The sequence below is a fragment of the Microcaecilia unicolor genome, chromosome 5 (assembly GCF_901765095.1).
Source record: "Microcaecilia unicolor chromosome 5, aMicUni1.1, whole genome shotgun sequence".
Lineage (NCBI taxonomy): Eukaryota > Metazoa > Chordata > Amphibia > Gymnophiona > Siphonopidae > Microcaecilia > Microcaecilia unicolor.
Genome location: NC_044035.1, coordinates 321,514,813 through 321,534,785, shown reverse-complemented (window position 1 = coordinate 321,534,785; position 19,973 = coordinate 321,514,813). Strand labels below are relative to the sequence as shown.

At 43.7% G+C, this 19,973-nt stretch overlaps 1 protein-coding gene across 1 annotated transcript in view; it reads left to right on the top strand.

The window, feature by feature from the left end:
- SLC7A10 (solute carrier family 7 member 10) overlaps positions 1-15,876 on the top strand; it is a 112,474-nt gene extending 96,598 nt beyond the window's left edge. The window contains 5 exon segments of the mRNA XM_030204433.1: positions 1,590-1,739; positions 6,356-6,410; positions 6,413-6,499; positions 6,502-6,531; positions 11,341-15,876. Coding sequence (XP_030060293.1) covers positions 1,590-1,739; positions 6,356-6,410; positions 6,413-6,499; positions 6,502-6,531; positions 11,341-11,465 — 447 coding nt within the window. The 3' untranslated portion in view covers positions 11,466-15,876.
- Positions 15,877-19,973: the final 4,097 nt, after the last annotated feature.

Sequence of the window (19,973 nt, the reverse complement as noted above, 5' to 3'; positions counted from 1 at the left end):
AGGACAACTCCATAGACTGCTACTAAATGGACTTGGAAAAATCCACAATTTCAGGAATAACATGTATAGAATGTTTGTACGTTTGGGAAGCTGCCAGGTGCCCTTGACCTGGATTGGCCGTTGATGGGGACAGGATGGTGGGCTTGATGGGCCTTTGGTCTTTTCCCCAGTATGGCATTACTTATGTACTTATGTACTGGGATAGACAGGATGGTGCGAGGTGGGATGAGGTAAAAATTAATGCCATGAGTTTATTTGAGAAGAGTGCTTATTTCTTTAAAGGCTAGACTGAAGAAGTGAGTTTTCAATAGATTTCAAATGGCTTTAGGTAAGGAGTTCCAAATTTTAGTGCCTTGATATGAAAAGTTAGCAGTATGGATTATTTTGTAGGTTACTGCCTTACAATTCAACAAATGTAGGATAAGATATTCTCTAGATGATTTAGAGGCATTACCTGAGAGTAATTCAGTGAGGTTACTCATGTATATTGGGGCCAAACCATACAAAATTTTGTGAATGAACGTACATGGCAACCAATTCAAATCGTACAAAAGAGGGATTGCTTTGGCGAAGTGTGGTCGTCTGAATATGAGACGTGGCAGTGTTTTGAGCGGTTTGTAGTTTTTTTGAGGAGATCCCCTTTAACTCCTGCATAAATAGAGTTGCAGTAATCAAATTTTGTTAGGACTAAGGATTGAACTAGGGTACGTAAGACTGATTTTGCAAAGAATGGTCTTAGTCTCCTCAGTTTTCATAATGAACTGAAGACACTGAGACCTCTTTGGAAATTTGGTTATCTAGAATGAAGAATTGGTCAATTGTGACTCCTAAGATTTTCATAGTTGAGTCAACGGGATATGTGATGTTCTCAGTGGTAAATGATTTAAGATTTATAGTGTGATGAGGATTAGTAACTATTAAGAATTTAGTTTTATCGGTGTTGAGTTTTAATTTGAACTTGGTTGCCCAAGATTCCATTAGAGAGATACCTAATCTGATGATATGAGTAATTTCATTTATTTCTTTAGTGAATGGAATATAGATGGTAAACATTCACTGTGGATGTCACAAAAAAACCCAGTGGACCTGGGGGATCTTCCAGGAACATGGTTAAGGACCACTGCACTGCACTATAAGTTATCTGTGGTATTTATCATACTATATGGGGGTCAATATTCAAAAGGGTTTAAATGGGGAGGAGAGGCTCTGACCACCAAAACACTAACCAGCTAGGTTAGGGGCAGTCCAGGAACAGAGAATGGGCAGTTAGCAATGATATTCCGTTAGGACAGCTGAAAGGTTGGCCTAACATTATCCGCCAGGCTAACTGCACACCTGTCTGAATATAAGCCGGTAAGCAGTTAGTTCTGGGTTGCTGCACTAACCTGGATATTTAGTGCACAAGGCCTGATATGCCCCAGCATTGAATATACGGGGTTAACTCAGCCCACGACCAGGAGTGGCTTACAAGCTGCTTACCACCTTGGGCTGAATATTGACCCCCCCCCCCCCCATGTTTCTAATGTAGTTGTGTTGATAATTTAATCATGCAGCAAACTGCATTTTAAAGTTGCTTCTTTCTGTTGTAGTGTGGGACCACTGCAGTCATCATGCTGATTGGTGACCTCTACACCTTAATTAATTATGTGTCCTTTATTAACTTCCTCTGCTATGGAGTGACAGTTATGAGTCTAATTGTACTGCGTTTCAAGAAACCCAAGCTCTACAGACCTATAAAGGTGAAAATCAAGTTTGTTTTATATACTAGAGGACTTGCTTACTTTTGGTTTCTGGGTTTGTTTGGGGGTTTGTTTGTTTTTTCAAAAAATTGTTAAGCTTGGATGTTTTAATCATGTTTTTGTTGTTGATCTTAGTAGTATTATAGTTATTTGAAAGTGTTTTGAAATCTTGAATATACCTGAACAAAGTTTTCCACCTTTTACCTTGGTTTATTATGTTCCTGGGAAAGAATTGAACCAGACAACTGAAAAGCCGAAAGTGTTTTATTTACTTTTTATTTGATGTCTTATATTGTTCTGCAGGGGTCAGAAGGGGAGAGGTCATTCTCGGCGCTGGAATATGCGCACAGATCAGAGATCTGTGCACAACTTAATTGCATAATCAAGTCAATTATTTAATTGGTGCAATTATTACTGTTAAGCAATTAATTGCCACCAATTGGAGTTACATGCAGATCTTTGATCTGGGCGCTTCTCCACCCAATGCACTTAACTGGTCTTGTATGGATCTCAAAAGGGGGCGTAACCATGGGAGGGGGCATGGGCAGGCCAGGGGCATTTCTGAAAGTTAGGAGTGGTTTTTTCAGAATTAGGACTACCCACACCTAACTTTGGGAGCGGGAATTACATCTGCTTTTAAGAGGTGTAGGTCCATTTCTCACAGTTAGGCATAATTTGTGCACTGCACTTGAATTCTGTAAAGGTTGGATCATTTCCAGAGCCAGTCTTTTGGTGCCATATATAGAATCCGGCCCTAAATGGGGGTGAATTAGGAGTTATATACAATAGAAAGCAACACTGGGCCTTCAAGAAAGAGACAATGGCAGTCCTTTATTGTGAAAAAGTCCCGACACGGGCTGTGTTTCGGCGCACGAGCGCTTGCCTCAGGGGTCAAAGTGTGTCTTCACAATATATGAGCAGGAATGTTCAGTCTGAGTAAATTGCCAGCCATCACTGAGCGTTTGTTCAATCCTACCAGACGCTGTCTGTGTGAAAACCCATGTCGGGTCTTTTTCACAATAAAGGACTGCCATTGTCTCTTTCTTGAAGGCCCAGGGTTGCTTTCTGTTGTTTATATTGTATGCTTGTATGTTGTATTACCCTCTCTTTTGTGATTATGGTGAATTAGGAGTGCCATTTTTAAAGGCTTCAAGCACTGGTCTTCATGATTGGCATTTCTGCTCACAAATTTATGGCAACTGAACCCTTTTTTGTGTCTGTTACCCAGGGCTTAATTTCTAGCAGAACAACCTAGCACAGGCCTTTTTTCCAGGCCCCCGAAGAGCTAGCAGTGTAAATCAGTTCTGGCTACCCCAGGGAAACAGAGCAGATCCACCAATTAGCATGGATCATTTCTGACCCCACTGTCTCTCGGAGGATGCAGAACAGAACCGGAAGAGTGGGAGCTGATTATCCTTAGATGGAAGGAGGAGAAAGAGAGTACAGAGAATGGGTACCTTGATTTCCACTCACAGTTGAGGTGGTTGTAAGGGAGGACAGGCAAGGAGGGGAAAGCAAAAACTTTGGATTTAGCTCAGACCTTTTTCAGTAGTAGCTTGGAGCAAGTTACGTTCAGGTTCAGTCAGTTTTTTCTTGTCTCAGGAGGACTTACAATCTTAAGTTTGTACCTGAAGCAATGCAGGATTAAGTAACTCGCCTAAGATCGCAAGGAGCAACAGTGAGATTTGAACCCTGATTTCCCTGGTTCTCAGCACGCTGCTGTAACCATAAGTGAATGAGAGTATGTGGTGATAGTGCTGCACCTCCACAATGCTTCCTCCCTCTCCCCAACCCCTTGAAAAGGCAAAAAGCAGGCCATGCTTCCAAAGTCCAGAACCTCTCACTCATCTGAGGAAAGCAGGCCATGTATCCAGCCTGCCCTGTCCTCTGTGGCAGGGGAGAATTGACTGATTCCAGCTTGAAGAGGATGTGTCTGCTGTACTGACTAATGAGAAAGAGGGTTGCTAGAGAGGACGAATTTCCAGGGAGGTGAAATTAGTGACCCTCCAAGGGCTCTAGAGCAGTGGTTCTCAAACCTGTCCTGAGGGACCATCAGCCAGTTGCGTTTTTCAGGATATCCAAGTTTGCATGTCTGTCACCGCCATTATATGTAAATCTGTCTTATGCATATAATGGAGGTGGGAGTTGACAGTATGTATGAATGAGGACGTTGAGCTCAAGTGACAGCGAGGAAGAGGGCTGTTTTGTAAGCTTTTTCTGGTGGCGCACTTCAGATTGACAACGAGTTGCAAGGCGTAAAACTGTGACGCAATGGTGAATTGAAAATTTGTGCACAATTTGGGATTTTGAATTAAAAATCCAGCGATTCTGTATTACAGCTTTGAATGGATTAACACCTTCCAATGAGATGAAGATGGGACTTTTAAATGTTGAGCTGGACTATTTATTTAGCTTTAATGTTTGATTTTTTTTGTCAGCTGGAAATGAAGAGATACTGAAGCTATATATATCTGAATTAGAGAGCTGCACGGCTTCCATCCCCGCGGGAATCCCACGGAACCCGCGGGATTCCCGCGGGGACGGAGGCAGTTCCTGTGGGGTTCCCGCGGGGATGGAAGCAGTTCTGCGGGGTTCCCGCGGGGACGGAGGCAGTTCCTGTGGGGTTCCCGCGGGGACGGAGGCAGTTCCTGCGGGTTTCCAGCGGAAGTGTAAGCTGCACCTGCACCAGCCTCTCATCTACCGAATACCAATTTATTTGAGTGCTTTCTCCTCCTCCTCTTCTTCCTTGCTTTAACAGCATAAATGTGGAAAGCCTTCCATTAAGGAGGTGGTAGAGTCACAAATGATGACGGAATTCAAAAAGGCGTGGGATGAACACAGAGGATCTCTAATTAGAAAATGGAAGTTATATGAAAGCTAACCTTAAATGGCTGCATGTGTGTGGATATGTCAAGTGACACTTAGATGGCGACTCTGGCTGTGATGAACTAGAGCTGATACCTGGCAGACTTGTATGGTCTGTGTCTCATACATGGCAATCTGGTGTAGGATGGGCTGGAAAGGGCTTAGACAGCAACTTCAGTGGCTAGAACATGAGGACAGTGCTGGACAGACTTTTACGGTCTGTGTCCCACAAATGAGAACATGAATAGGCTGGAGTGGGCTTCGATGGCAACTCCAGCAGTTGGAACATAAGGATGGGGCCAGATAGACTCCTGTGGTCTTTGTTCCAGAAACACGAAAGAAAGACCATAATCAAGTATATAATATCACACTCGTTGATTTAATGATGAATTGATCATGAGTGTGACTATTGGGCAGAGTGGATGGACCGTTCAGGTCTATTTGCTGTCACTTACTTTGTTACTATTAATCCTCTTTGCTCCCAGGCTGGTGCATAGACCTCAGCTCTGACACAGGCACAAGAATCAGATGTCACCTGACCTACTGGCGCGTGCATGTGGCGGCCTCTCAGCACACACTGCCAGTGAATCAGAGACAAATCTTACATGTGCGCACCAGAGTGTTCCAAGTTCCAACTTCCATTCCTTCCTTGCCTACAGTGCTGTGGCTCAAATCCAGAAAGAGACTGAGGGAGCTGACTGGAACTTTCTTTTATGTACTATTAAATTCTTACGGGGATGGGGTGGGGATGGGTGGGGATGGGTTAAATTCTTACGGGGATGGGTGGGGATGGGTTAAATTCTTGCGGGGACGGGTGGGGACGGGTTGGGATGGTTTATATTTTGCGGGGATGGGTGGGGATGGGTAAGATTCCAGCAGGGCCGGGCGGGGATGGGTTAGGATTTTGTCCCCGTGCAACTCTCTAATCTGAATAGAAATATCCTGATCTGTAGCTTTGAAGAGATATGCTGAGTGTAGTATGAATGAGGTATAGTGAGTTGTGAGGAGATTATTTGGTTTTATATAGTTGTACACATTTTGTAAGTGATATAAGAAGTGCTTAATAAAGTATATTTAATAGATTTTAAGAGTGGATAGTGGTTATTAATAGTGCAATGCATATTCATTAGGGGTTTCATGAAAACCCAACTGGTTTGTGGTCTCCCAGGACAGGTTTGAGAGCCACTGCTCTAGAGGATCACCATGGAATGGGAGTTTAGACTTGGGAGCTTAGGATAGAGGACAAAGGAACATAAGGGCAGAAGGAGAATAGACAGAAAAAGACCAATTTTCTCCTCCTCTTTACCTCGTTGGTCTTCCATCCCCAGCCTCCACCAGAACTCAACTTCCAGCCATCCTTCATCCACCAGTGGTCCAAGAGGATGAGGAGGAAGAGTATGGAAAGTATGTTCACATATCTGTGTATAGGGGGGGGGTGGAAAGTGAGAATTCACACCCACCCTTCCCCACCCCCTTCCTCTACTCCAGTTTCATTTCCTTTTGGCTTACATGTTAAGCCTTGGATGCCAAAGGTTGGCAAGGGGGAAAAGAGAAGGGGAGGTCTCCATGTCATTCATCATCAAAATCAGTCTGGTGAATTTGACTAAATTTTTATAGCCACGTTCATTTTATACAAAAATTCCCTATCCCTTCATAATGCAAATATTGTGAATGTTTTGTGCTCCTCCTGTGTTTGGCTCTGAAACATAGGTGGTATTTCTGAGCAGTTCATCCACTTTTCTCTCTTTCAGGTTAATCTGCTTATTCCAGTCACTTACCTGATGTTCTGGGCATTTCTCTTGATCTTCAGTTCTATTCTGAACCAGTAGTGTGTGGAATTGGACTTATCATCATATTAACAGGAGTGCCTGTGTTTTTCCTGGGAGTGTATTGGAGAAAAAACCAAAGTGTATAGATAGGTTTGTTGGTAAGAAACCAATTGTTGTTGCTTGACTCAACCATTGTTCTAAGTATTGTTTATAAAACTACTAGTAAAAAAGGCCCGTTTCTGACACAAATGAAACGGGCGCTAGCAAGGTTTTCCTCGGAGTGTGTGTGTTTGGGAGAGTGTATGTGAGAGTGAGTGTTTGAGAGTCAGAGTGAAAGTGTGAGTCCAATCCATGCTCCTCTGTCACCTGGCCCCTCCATTCATCCTATCCAGCAATTCCGCTGTCTCCCTGAGGCCTGCCCTGCAATCCATATGCATCCATGGCCATCTGTCCCCTCCATTCATCCCTATCCAGCAATTCCCCTCTCCATGACTCCTGGCCTTCCAATCCATGCCCATCCATGCTCCTTTGTCACCTGGCCCCTGCATTTTTCCCTATCCAGCATTCCCTCTCTGCCTGAGGCCTGCCCTGCAATCCATATCCATCCATGGCCATCTGTCCCCTCCATTCATCCCTATCCAGCAATTCCCCTCTCCCTGAGTCCTGCCCTTCCAATCTATGCTCCTCTTTCACCTGGCCCCTCCATTCATCCCTTTCCAGCAATTCCCCTCTCTGCCTGAGGCCTGCCCTGCAATCCATATGCATCCATGCCCATCTGTGCCCTCCATTCATCCCTATCCAGCAATTCCCCCTCTCCCTGAGTCCATGCCCTTCCAATCCATGCCCATCCCTGCTCCATCTGTCACCTGGCCCCTCCATTTTTCCCTATCCAGCATTTCCCCTCTCTGCCTGAGGCCTGCCCTGCATAATCCATATCCATCCACATGGCCATCTGTCCCCTCCATTCATCCCTATTCAGCAATTCCCGTCTCCCTGAGTCCTGCCCTTCCAATCCATGCCCATCCATGGCTCATCTGTCACCTGGCCCCTCCATTTTTTCCCTATCCAGCAATTGGCCCTGTCTCCCTGAGGCCTGCCCTGCAATCCATATCCATCCATGCCCATCTGTCCCCTCTATTCATCCTATCTAGCAATTTTCCCTCTCTCCCTGAGTCCTGCCCTCCCAATCCATGCTCCTCTGTCCCCTGCCCCCTCCATTCATCCCTTTCCAGCAATTGCCCTCTCTCCTGAGCCCTGCCCTCCCAATCCATGGCCCATCCATGCTCCTCTGTCCCCTGCCGCCTACCATTTCATCCTTTTCCAGCAAGTCCCCTGTCTCCCTTCCATGACCCCCCCCTTGCATCATGCTCCTCTCTCTCCCATGTCCCAGCCTGGGCCCGCCCTCTTCTTCCCCCCCCCCCCCCCTTCGCATCCATGGTGTCGTTTCTCCCCTGCCCTCCCGCTCCCATTGTTTTTTCTTTTGTGGCCACCCTCTTTGCTCCCCCAACATGGTTTTATTTTTTTTCTGTTTTTAAATGTACCTCCGTGGCGGGGTTCCGGCAGCGAAGCGTCAGGGAAGGAGGCGGTGCTCCCGAGTCTAGGTTTCCCTTCGCTGTGTTCCGCCTTCTTTTGACGTCATCCTTGACGTCAGAGAAGCGGAACACAGCGAGGGAAGGCTAGACGGTTGAGAGCGACCGCCTCCCTTCCCTGACGCTTCGCTGCGAGCGTTGCGATTGGATGAGTGTCATTGCCTCCGCCCTCGACGTCATCACGTTTGACGCTGTGGGCGGGGCAGACACAATGCGATCTCACCCCTTCACTTTTGGCTAACAGAGGCTTCATTCGAACGTTGGAGGTGCGTTTTATATAGAGAGATTAGCTGTCTTTATCTTTTTTTTTTTTTCAAATATTCTATGTTGACTCATTGCTTTGCATTCAGACCATTTAATTTCATGATAAATTAAATCACATTTGGGCATGGTCTATCAATTTATGGCTGCAAATCCAACATGCTGTCCCATGTGAATTATAATACCATATAATTCTCAAACATCCAGTTAAAAATACAATATATAAAAATATAACAGTATAAAACAAAAAATCCAAAGCAAAAACATAATAACAATTGTCATAGTATAATATCAATATATTTTAAAAATTAATTCTTTTAAGAGTACTTTTACTACACTGTTACTGTGTCCTGATATACGCTGCCTTGTGTGAATCCTTCATAAGGGTGGTTAATAAATTGTAATAAATATATTAATTAAAACACATAAAATAATTGTGTCAATCGACAGAGGACTAGAGACAGGTCTCCTTGGTGATCAGAAAGCAGTGGGAGGAGCAGGATGGTCCCAGATTAGGGCAACTTTAAAATTTGGCCCTAGGGGCTCATTTTTTGAAAGAGGAAAAACATGTAAAAGTGGCATAAAGCAGTATTTGGACAATTGCTTACCAAAACATTCAAATCACTATTTTCAAAACTATTTGCAGACGTTTATCTATGCAGTTCGTCTGCAGTGTGTTCAAATGACAAGGGGCGTGTTGGGGGCGGGATTAAGGCATTCCTAACCACTTGGACTTTTTCTGTCATAATGGAACAAACAAAACTGTCCAGGACTAAAACTAAGATGTTTTGAAATAGACCTGTTTTAATAACGACTAAGCCACAAGTGCCCTAAATAACCAGATGACCACTGGAGGAAGAAAGGAATGACCGCCCCCACCTCACCCTCCACCCTGCAAAGATGTGAAAGAAACAGTACATAACCAGTCTCTATGACAGCCTCAGATATTATAGCTAGTCCTATTAGGGCAGCAAGCAGGTCCCTGGAGTAGCCTAGTGGTTGGTGTAGTGCACTGTAGAGAAGGGGACCCAGGCCCATATCCCACTCTGTTACACTTGTGGTGGAATGTGTGAGCCCTCCAAACTCACCAAACAAGCTACTGTACCCACAATAGGTGACACCTGCAGCCATAATGGCTATTGTAGTGGTGTACAGTTGGGTATAGTAGGTTTTTTGTGGGTTTCGGATGGCTCACCATACTATATAAGGGGGTAATGGTGAGATGTGTACCTGGAACTTTTTATATGAAGTTCACTGCAGTGCCCCATTGCTTTGCTGGGTTGGCTGTGCGGCCAGTCTACTAAGAATGTTGGCCCCTCCTACATTCCAATGGCTTGATTTTGGTGCATTTTTCACTGATCATTTTTTTTTTTTTTTTTTTTAAATGGGCCAAAAAGAATGAACACAAAAACATCTAGCAACTGACCGTTTTTGTTTGCTGTTTCAAAAATCAGTATATTTCTCACTTGTATTCTGGACGTTTTGAGAAAAACATCCAAAGTCGGATTTGGACGTCATATCGAAAATGCATCTCCATGTCTCTTACCCTAAATGCTGACCTAGTTTTCATACCAATAAAAGTACTTGAGCATTTTACACAATAAGAGGCTGACATGCTAATGTGTTAACACCTTTGCAAATGCAATAATGTGCACAAAAATTGTAAGTGCCTCATAGCTTTTATCAATTTTGTGCATGCTGTTTTTCATTTTTGAGTATGTAATTTTATATTTAAGAAAGTAGCAAATATTATTCATAATTGTTAATGAATTTGAAGTCATACAAATTGAATTAATAGCCATGTTCACGTTTTAAAAATTGTGCATGGAAAATGCTACAATTATGCAAATTTCTGTGAAATTCAACTCAGGAAAGTGTAATACCTTTTTCATTTTTTAAAATTTTGTAATACAGTCCACAAATTCTCATGGACTATATTGCAAAATAAGAGCTTCTTTTACAACGCCGTGCTAGCGATTCCTGCGTGGCAAATAAGAGGAAGCCTATAGAAATTAAATGTTTCCTCTCATTTGCCACACCGAGAGGAGTTACGGACCAAGAAAGGGATCTGGGTGTCATTGTCGATAATACACTGAAAACCTTCTGCTCAGTGTGCTGCTGCGGCTAGGAAAGCGAATAGAATGTTGGGTATTATTAGGAAAGGTTTGGAGAACAGATGTGAGGATGTAATTTCCATTATTCATAATGTATTGTAAGCCACTTGAGCCCGCAAAAAGGTGGGAAAATGTGGGATACAAATGCAATTAAATAATAAAAATAAATAAATGTTATAATGCCGTTGTATCGCTCCATGGTGCGACCGCACCTTGAGTATTGTGTTCAATTCTGGTCGCCGCATCTCAAGAAAGATATAGTAGAACTGGGAAAAGGTGCAGCGAAGGGCAACAAAAATGACAGCAGGGATGGGACGACTTCCCTATGAGGAAAGACTAAGGAGGCTAGGGCTTTTCAGGTTGAAGAAGAGACAGCTGAGGGGAGAATGATAGAGGTATATAAAATGATGAGTGGAGTGGAACAGGTGGATGTGAAGCGTCTGTTCACGCTTTCCAAAAATACTAGGACTAGGGAGCATGCGATGAAACTACAGTGTAGTAAATTTAAAACAAATAGGAGAACGTTTTTCTTCACCCAACGCATAATTAAACTATGGAATTCGTTGCCAGAGAACGTAGTGAAGGCGGTTAGCTTGGCAGAGTTAAAAGGGGTTGGACGGTTTTCTAAAGGACAAGTCCATAGACCGCTACTAAAGGACTTTGGAAAAATCCACAATTTCGGGAATAACTTGTATAAATATTTGTACGTTTTGGGTAGCTTGCCAGGTGCCCTTGACCTGGATTGGCCGCTGTCAGGGACAGGACGCTGGGCTAGATGGACCTTTGGTCTTTTCCCAGTGTGGCATTACTTATGTACTTATGAGAATCACTAGCACGGTTTAGTAAAAGAGGCCCTAAATGCCATAACTCAGTTCCATAATATTTAAATGAGTTGCTATCATGAGAAAACCTTCCGTGGTACTAAGCCATTTCTCTCTAGACTGCAATATGTCAACAAATTAATAACATTTCCTCTTTTCTTTCTTTTTTTGTGTACACACAGAATCCATGACCTACTGTGGACAGAAAGTTTGCTACGTCGTTTACCCTCAAAAGGACTCCCTAGAAGATGATGTACCTTGCAGTAATTCCCAGCTACCAGAAAACGAAAAGACTTTCATAAAATAATGGCATTTTCTACAAGACAAAAAGTAGCTTTTGTTTACATGGTGATTTTTTTTTTTTTTTGTCAAATACTTTTTCTCAAAATATATTTTTTAGAGATGGTGATAGTTCTTGTGCTTCACTAAGGTGCACTGTTAAGTGTGTATAAAGGAGCATCAACTTTTCCGGTTTCTCGTTTCCTAAAAAATAAAAAGGAGCCGGTTTTAGTGTAGTCATTGAGGGAGCAATTCTATTACCGGGTGCCTCCACTTAGGTACCCCAAGGGCGAGCAATAGGAGCCTATTCTATAATGGAACCTAGGTAACTAGGATCCATTATAGAATACTAGCTTAATGGTACCTAACATTTAGGTGCCAGCACTTACAGGGCCAGCCCAAGGAAATCTGAGATCCTTGGTGAACCTTCAGACATGTGCCCCCTATCCAAGGGTAGCTCAAGGCCCTCTTCCCACCCCTCTCACTTCTAGCATCTCCTCTTCCCTTCCATAGTTCAACATCTCCCCTTCTCTACCCCTCCCCCCATGGTGTTCTACATCTCCCCTACCCCCAATGGGTATCCAGCATCACTCTCACTCTCTTTCCCCACCTCCCTTCACCATGGTATCTGCATCTCTCTCCTTTCCCACCTCCCCCTCCCTCCATGGAGGCAGCAGCATATCAGTCAGTTTCCCAACACAACACTTGCCACACCTGGCATGGCGCCTTGAGCTTCTGTGCATGCCTCTAGGCCTGCAGGTCCTACCCCTTCTGAACAGGTAAGTTGTGGAGAGGGTACGGAAGGGAAAGAAAAACCACTGAACACCTTGGGTTGAGAACTGGGAGATGCTGAACAGACACATTGATTGCTATTCTATCCCCCAAATTGTGTACCCTAGAGAGACACCTAGTCTGTAGAGGGCAGCAGAAACCGAATCTACAGCTGAAATTCACTGCTCCAAAACCATTGCCTCCCCTCCCTGCCCCACAGAAAGCCTGTTCCTCCAGGTCAGCCTGTCCCATGAAAAAGCCCATCCCCCTGGGCCACCCACCACCCCCCTCCCTTGACCACTCTGTGCCCCCTCCCACCACCCATAGGCCCTCCCCGGCCTACCTTTGAAGCCCTGATCTAGTGGCCTCTTCAAGGCTGGAGCAATCCCAGTCAAAAATGACTGCTGCAACTTACTGCGGCAGCCATTTTGAAATTGGAACCATCATGAGCATTTTCAGCCACAACTGAAGCATGCCGAATCCAGATTTTGAGCTGGTTTTGAAACCAAATTCAGTCATCCTTTACTAGCCTGCCTAGTGGTCAGTTTGACCATACACCAACCATTGAGCAGGCACCCTAAATGTGGCAGGGATGCATGCAGCTTCCAGCATTCTGTAACTTACTCGTGTAAGTGGGAAGCATGCCCATGCTCTGGCCATGTATGCCCCCCCTTCCAAATATGTGCCATGTAAATTAAGCAGGTATTTGAAGAATAGAGACTAGGCGCTTGTGCTAGTATTCTAAACATCTATGTGCGTAACACACGCAGAAATGTGGACGCCTAGGTTATAGAATTGATCTTTAAAGTATCTGATTCAAATCTTATGCAACCACATAGGAAGACTATATTAAATCAAAAACATCCAAACTAGTCAATTCGCCCTTTTCCAGACAACAAAATCACAAACTCATTATAAGGGAAATTCTATAACGTAGTCCAGGGGTGGATCACATGTGGCCCGCCACTGAATTTTTTATGGGTCCACGAGCCCATGGGAAGTATACATAGTAAACAGCCCGCACAAACGTCATTAACAGAGTTGTGTTGGCAGGGCAGGCTCAAGAGGTTGTGGCACCCTAGACAAACTTTGGCTTTGCACCCCCCCACATGTCCCTACCTCATACCTGTCCCACACTGTACCCCACTTTCCTTCCCATCCCCCTGTCCCAAAATGTTTTCTCCTCCCTTTCTTTCCCCATAATGTTTTCTCCTCTTCTCCAGCTTTCTTTCCCCTCAGCCCCAAATATTTTTCCTCTTTTATCCCTCCAGCCCCCTGAATACTTTATTTTGTTCCCCTCCAGCTTTTATTCCCCTGAAAATTTTATTCACAGCTTTAAAACTCCAGCCCCCCCCCCATTTTTTCTCCTTTATTTTCCCAGTTTTTCTTTTGCCACCCCAATGCCCTATATATTCTTTCTTTTCAACAAACTGCCCCCAGCCCAGCTCTCACTAGAAACCTTCAGCATTAATTTACAAATTCTCCCCCACATACACACACACAGGTTTTCACCATCATCCCCTCCCTGCCTCAGCAGTCAGCCAGATTCTCATTGCCTACTTTGGCCCCCAACAACAATTTTCACAATGCTTCCCTCACCCCCCATCTCAGCAATCAGCAAGATTCCTGATTGTTCCCCCCCAACAGTAATTTTCATTATTCCACCCTCCAGTCAGGAAGCTTCCAAGTTCCTCCCTCGCTCTCACCCCCAAACAGCAACTTCCACAATTCCACCCTCCCTCCTCCTGAACGAGACCGGGCCCCTTACTTGTAGTGCTTAAACGCTGGCAATGCATGATTCCCCTCCCCCCATCCTGAATAAGACTGGGACCCTTACCTGAAGTGCTTAAAAACTGGAAATGCTGTTTCCTTCAGAAGACACGCTTCCTCAGGTCCAAGCAGCAAGCAGCGGTGGTGTGGTAGTAACAGCAGGCGGTGGCGGTGACAGTAGGACACGATAAACGTTGAAGCAGTTTAAATGCTTCAGAGTCCCACTCCTCCCTGCAAGACATGCTGGGATTGGATGTTGGGTGTCCAATCCAGCATCTGTAACTAGCTTGTCTTCCAGGAGGGAGGGGCAGAGGCGATTCCAAGGTGCTTTGTGCACCTATCAGAGACCAGCTCCAGCTAGGGGGCGGGTCTAAACAAGCCTCACAGGCCAGCTACCGTGAGGGGGAGGGCCTAGGGTGGGAGGAACGCACCAACACTGCTGGTGCCTCCTGTGCAGCTGGGACCACAGCGCGGATCATTGTTGCTGGTAAGAAAGAAACCAAGCTTAACCTATGGCCAGTGACATCACGGGCTTGGGCGTTGGCACCCTTTTGCACCAGCACCCTGAGCCAGAGCCTCACCTGGTCCATAGGTTAAGCCGGCCATGGTCAGTGGAACCACTGAAGAATACAACAGGACAAGATTTGTGTGACAATGATAGCAACTATTTGAAAAGACAGAAGTATGTGGTAACAGACCATTCTAGCAATAATTTATGTTCATTCAGTCATTACACTGAGTTTAATTGGCAGTGAAATAGATCGTGCTTTAGTTAATTGTCTGTGTGCAGCCCACCAGGGATAATATTGACATTCATGCAGCCCTTTGTGTATAAGGGTTGCCCACCCCTGACCTAGGTGCCCACATTTACAAGCGTGTTACGCATATAAATGTTTAGAATACTATCATTTATACGCATATGTGCAAAGTGAGGGGGGGGGGGAGGCCAAATGTTTTCCTTTGCCTCTCAACCCTGAACACAGTGGCTCTTTCTATATATTCTGCAACTCTAATCAAGAGCAATAGGCAAGAACATAAAACCACTGCCTATCTTTCTGACCAGTCTAAGGGTCACACAAACTGATTCTGAAAATGTGTTGTGGGTAGAACACCCCAAAAAAGGTTGTTATGGGGACAGACAGACACAAAGTGATCTGATACACATTCTTTTCCTTTGGAAAGTAGGCCAAAAACAGTATTTGTCGATGCCACATGAAAGCTAGAACCCTGCTGGAACTGCATAAGAAGTTCCTATGACAAAACTATGAGGAATGCTAGCTACAGCAAGAGGCATTTGATTTGGAGAGGACTATCTCCTTTTTGATAGCCTAAGGGGGGGGGGGGGACCCTTTGATGAATTCAGCCTGAGGTCTTTCTCCAGGATATTTACATAAGATAAGTTAATTCAGTCCATGTGTGTAAATATATATATATATTTTTAATTTCTGGATGCCAAATTGGGAAACCATGCTTTTATAAAATCTAAATTACCTTCCAGTTCCCAACCGTAATTGTGGATTCCTCAGTATGTCTTGAGGAATGACTAACTATGATAAACAGCTGTCAGCACTATTATCTCACTGTAATTTGGGAAGTTGGTGAAAAATATGGTAGTCTCATAGATATCTTAGTGGAAATCATTTCTGAAACTATACTATATATATATATATATATATATATATATATATATATATATATATATATATATATATTTGGTCTAAATGCGTATGCCATAGATTCTAATTTGTCCAGATGGAGACACTTTATTTCAAGGTAGTCAAACAACCCTGAATTATTTAAACTGTATTATTTCTAGTGTTCATGCAAATGTTTCACATTTGGTACTGTTTATACATTTCTTTGTATGGCTTGCATCTCTATAAAAAAAAATGTGATTACTAGTATACCAAAGAATCTTTGTAGATGTGAAATTACTTTGAGCAGTGGCAGTACTTGAAAAATGCAAAATACAGTGGAACAAAACTTGTTAACAAGTCACAATGGAAATATAAGTGTTAATTGTGTTTCATTATTCATTAGACAGCAAAGCTCTTACTTACAAATTTGCACTGTGACACCTTTAAAACAAGATGAGAGTAAACCGTGTGCTGTATTGCTGTGAAAGTGTCATGCATTGTAGGAAGCTCTTGCCCAAACGATGGAAATGCAGTTTAGATGGACACACTACAGCCTTAGAGGTCACATTTATACCGCAAGACAATCATAACCCCTTGCCAGACCTAGGTAAATATATTCCTCACTTTTAATGAAGATCACAGCTCCCTGTAGATTTGTAGTTCTCTGCCTCCCCACACACATTTTCTTTCCAAAATCTTTGTGACTTCTGTTTTTGATGGTATGTCAAATTAAACACACTTGCAGAACAGGAGCGCCTGCTGCAGTCTTTGCAACCTCCTGTAATGTGATTATAGCCAAGGACCCAGCTAGAGATGTTCTTGTTCTCCTGCTTCCAAAAATGAAAACATGCGTCTAAAAAAACCTGCATCCAACAAACCAACATCTTGCTAAGCAGAAGTCAAGAGATCATTGTCATAATAGTCATTGCCCATCCTTTTCTTTCTAGCTAACCTGAAAAACAACTTATTCCTATCAACTGGGGGGTGCTTTCGCCATCGTTTCCTCTTTCATCAATAAGAAATGGCAGCAATAATCTTCTATCAGCCAGCCTAAGAGCTCGGTGGTAGTACGCTGCACAACCATGAGCGAGAGACCTGGGTTTAATTACCAAGCCCTTGGGCTGGTGTTCACAGCCATCACATGACAGCGATACCCAGTGACCCGAATCAGTATACATGAACACTAATTTATGTTTATTAAAAATTTTGATATACTGCGATTTCCCAAATAATAAGGATCATAGAGGTTCACAAATAATTATAAAAATATTAACAAATAAAGACAAGAAAAGGAACACCATTATTAAAAGCAAAGCTAAGTAAAGGAAAAGATAGACAATAAAAAACCACAAATCATAACATTAACAGTTCAACTAGAAACACGAGTTACAGGAGTCTAACAGCTCAAGGCCGTCAAATCTCTAAGGATGTACCAAAAGTACGTTGGAAAAAATGGGTCTTCAGCAGAATCTTGAACTTAACTCAGAACAAATCTCAGGTAGGAGATCATTCCAGAGCTTAGGGGCTGTAAAAAAAGAATGTAGATTTCTGAGTAGTCTCACATTGGGAACGTTTTGGTGGGGGGGGGGGGGGGAGGGAGAGAGAATGAAATGATTAGAATCAAGCAGCTCAAGCAGGTGTAGATGGAATAATTACTGAGAACAGGTATGAGAGGGCTCCTAAATGAAGAATGTTATGAGCCAAGGTTAGGACTTTAAAGCGGGAATGACAATCAACGGGCAGCCAATAAAAGGCACATAACAAGAAGTGATACATGGTCAGATTTTTTTTGCCTTACAGAGAAACTGTGCACAGGTATTTTGCTATGTTTGAAGCAGACGTACTTGGGAATGTGGAAGACCCAGATAAATAGAATTACAGTAGACGATCTGGGAAATAACCAAGGCGTGAATCAAAGTGTGAAGGGAGAGAAAGTCAAGACAATTGTGAATGGCTCACAAATGACATAGAGAAAGAAAACCACATTTAAGCACCTACTACTACTACTACTACTACTATTTAGCATTTCTATAGCGCTACGAGGCATACGCAGCGCTGCACAAACATAGAAGAAAGACAGTCCCTGCTCAAAGAGCTTACAATCTAATAGACAAAAAATAAATAAAGTAAGCAAATCAAATCAATTAATGTGAACGGGAAGGAAGAGAGGAGGGTAGGTGGAGGCGAGTGGTTGCAAGTGGTTACGAGTCAAAAGCAATGTTAAAGAGGTGGGCTTTCAGTCTAGATTTAAAGGTGGCCAAGGATGGGGCAAGACGTAGGGGCTCAGGAAGTTTATTCCAGGCGTAGGGTGCAGCGAGACAGAAGGTGCGAAGTCTGGAGTTGGCAGTAGTGGAGAAGGGAACAGATAAGAAGGATTTATCCATGGAGCGGAGTGCACGGGAAGGGGTGTAGGGATGGACGAGTGTGGAGAGATACTGGGGAGCAGCAGAGTACATTTATAGGTTAGTAGAAGAAGTTTGAACAGGATGCGAAAACGGATAGGGAGCCAGTGAAGGGTCTTGAGGAGAGGGGTAGTATGAGTAAAGCGACCCTGGCGGAAGATGAGACGGGCAGCAGAGTTTTGAACCGACTGGAGAGGGGAGAGGTGACTAAGTGGGAGGCCAGCAAGAAGCAGATTGGCAGTAGTCTAAACGAGAGGTGACAAGGGTGTGGATGAGGGTTTTGGTAGAGTGCTCGGAAAGAAAGGGGCGGATTTTACGGATGTTGTAAAGAAAGAAACGACAGGTCTTGGCAATCTGCTGGATATGAGCAGAGAAGGAGAGAGGAGAGTCAAAGATGACTCCAAGGTTTCGAGCTGAGGAGACAGGGAGAATGAGAGAGCCATCAACAGAAATAGAAAACGGGGGAGCGGGGAGGTGGGTTTGGGTGGGAAAATGAGAAGCTCGGTTTTGGTCATATTTAATTTCAGGTGGCGTTGAGACATCCAGACAGCAATGTCAGACAAGCACGCTGAAACTTTGGTTTGGATGCAAGGTGAGATATCAGGGGTAGAAAGGTAGATTTGGGAGTCATCAGCATAGAGATGGTAGGAAAAGCCATGGGATGAGATTAATGAACCAAGGGAAGAAGTGTAGATAGAAAAGAGGAGGGGACCAAGAACAGAACCCTGAGGTACGCCGACAGGCAAAGGGATAGAAGTAGAAGAGGATCCACCAGAGTGAACACTAAAGGTGCGGAGGGAGAGGTAGGAAGAGAACCAGGAAAGGACAGAGCCCTGGAATCCAAGTGAGGACAGGGTATCGAGAAGTATGCTGTGATCGACAGTGTCAAAAGCAGCGGAAAGATCAAGAAGAATGAGGATGGAATATTGACCTCTGGATTTAGCCAGTAATAGATTTGATCAGCAAAGGTGAGGCGAGAATCCAAAATAACCCCTAAGTAGTGAAAAGAACTAACTGTGGTTATAGGAACACCAGAGAGAACTGGGTTAAGTGATGGAGGGGTTAACATAACTGAAATCCAGCAAGCTCTGGTCTTAGAGGAGTTCAGGACAAGTTTATTGTCAGACATCCACTGAGAAAGTGCAAATAGACAGCATTGTAATGGTGAAATATCAACAGAGCCTGGGAGAGTAGGGAAGATCAGATGACTATCGTCAGCATAAATAAAGAAATGGATATTAAAGTTCTGAAGAAGAGTTACTAATGGCCCGACAAAGATATTAAAGAGAAGAGGCGATAGCAGGGGACCCCACACGATTGAGGGTAATGGGGAGATGAAGACCAACTAACCTGTACTGAAAAAGAATGGTCAGAAAGATTAGAGGACCATTGCACAGTAGTTGCACTACTCATCAAAGAAAACTTTTAATGTTAACGTCATATTATACTTTATTTCAGCAAAAAAAATTTGAAACTGTGAACTGCCTAGTTGTAATATTTATGATTCACTGTATATCAAGAAGTAAGTAGGCCACAGGGGAAGAGAGTTAATTATCCATGTTGTGAATTAGGGCTTATGACGTTGTAGCCACCGTAGGGGAAGGATATGATTGGAGATTCAAAGGAGCAGAAGTCAAAAGGGAAAGTGTAATCTAATGTAAAGCCCAAATAGGACCTTTCTTCTACCACAAGAGAGCTTCAACGGAAAGTCCAGTAAGTTGGAACATGAGAACAGTGCTGGGCAGGCTTTTAAGGTCTGTGTCCTGCAAATAACAAGACGGATTCAGATAGGATTTGACAGCAACTCCAGTATTTGGAACAAAAGGACAGAGCCGGGCAGACGTCTACAGTCTATGGCCCAGAAACAACAAAGAAAGACCACGATCAAGTGTATATCACATTCATTGTTGATTTAATCTAGAATTGTGAATGAATGTGACTGTTGGGCAGACTGGA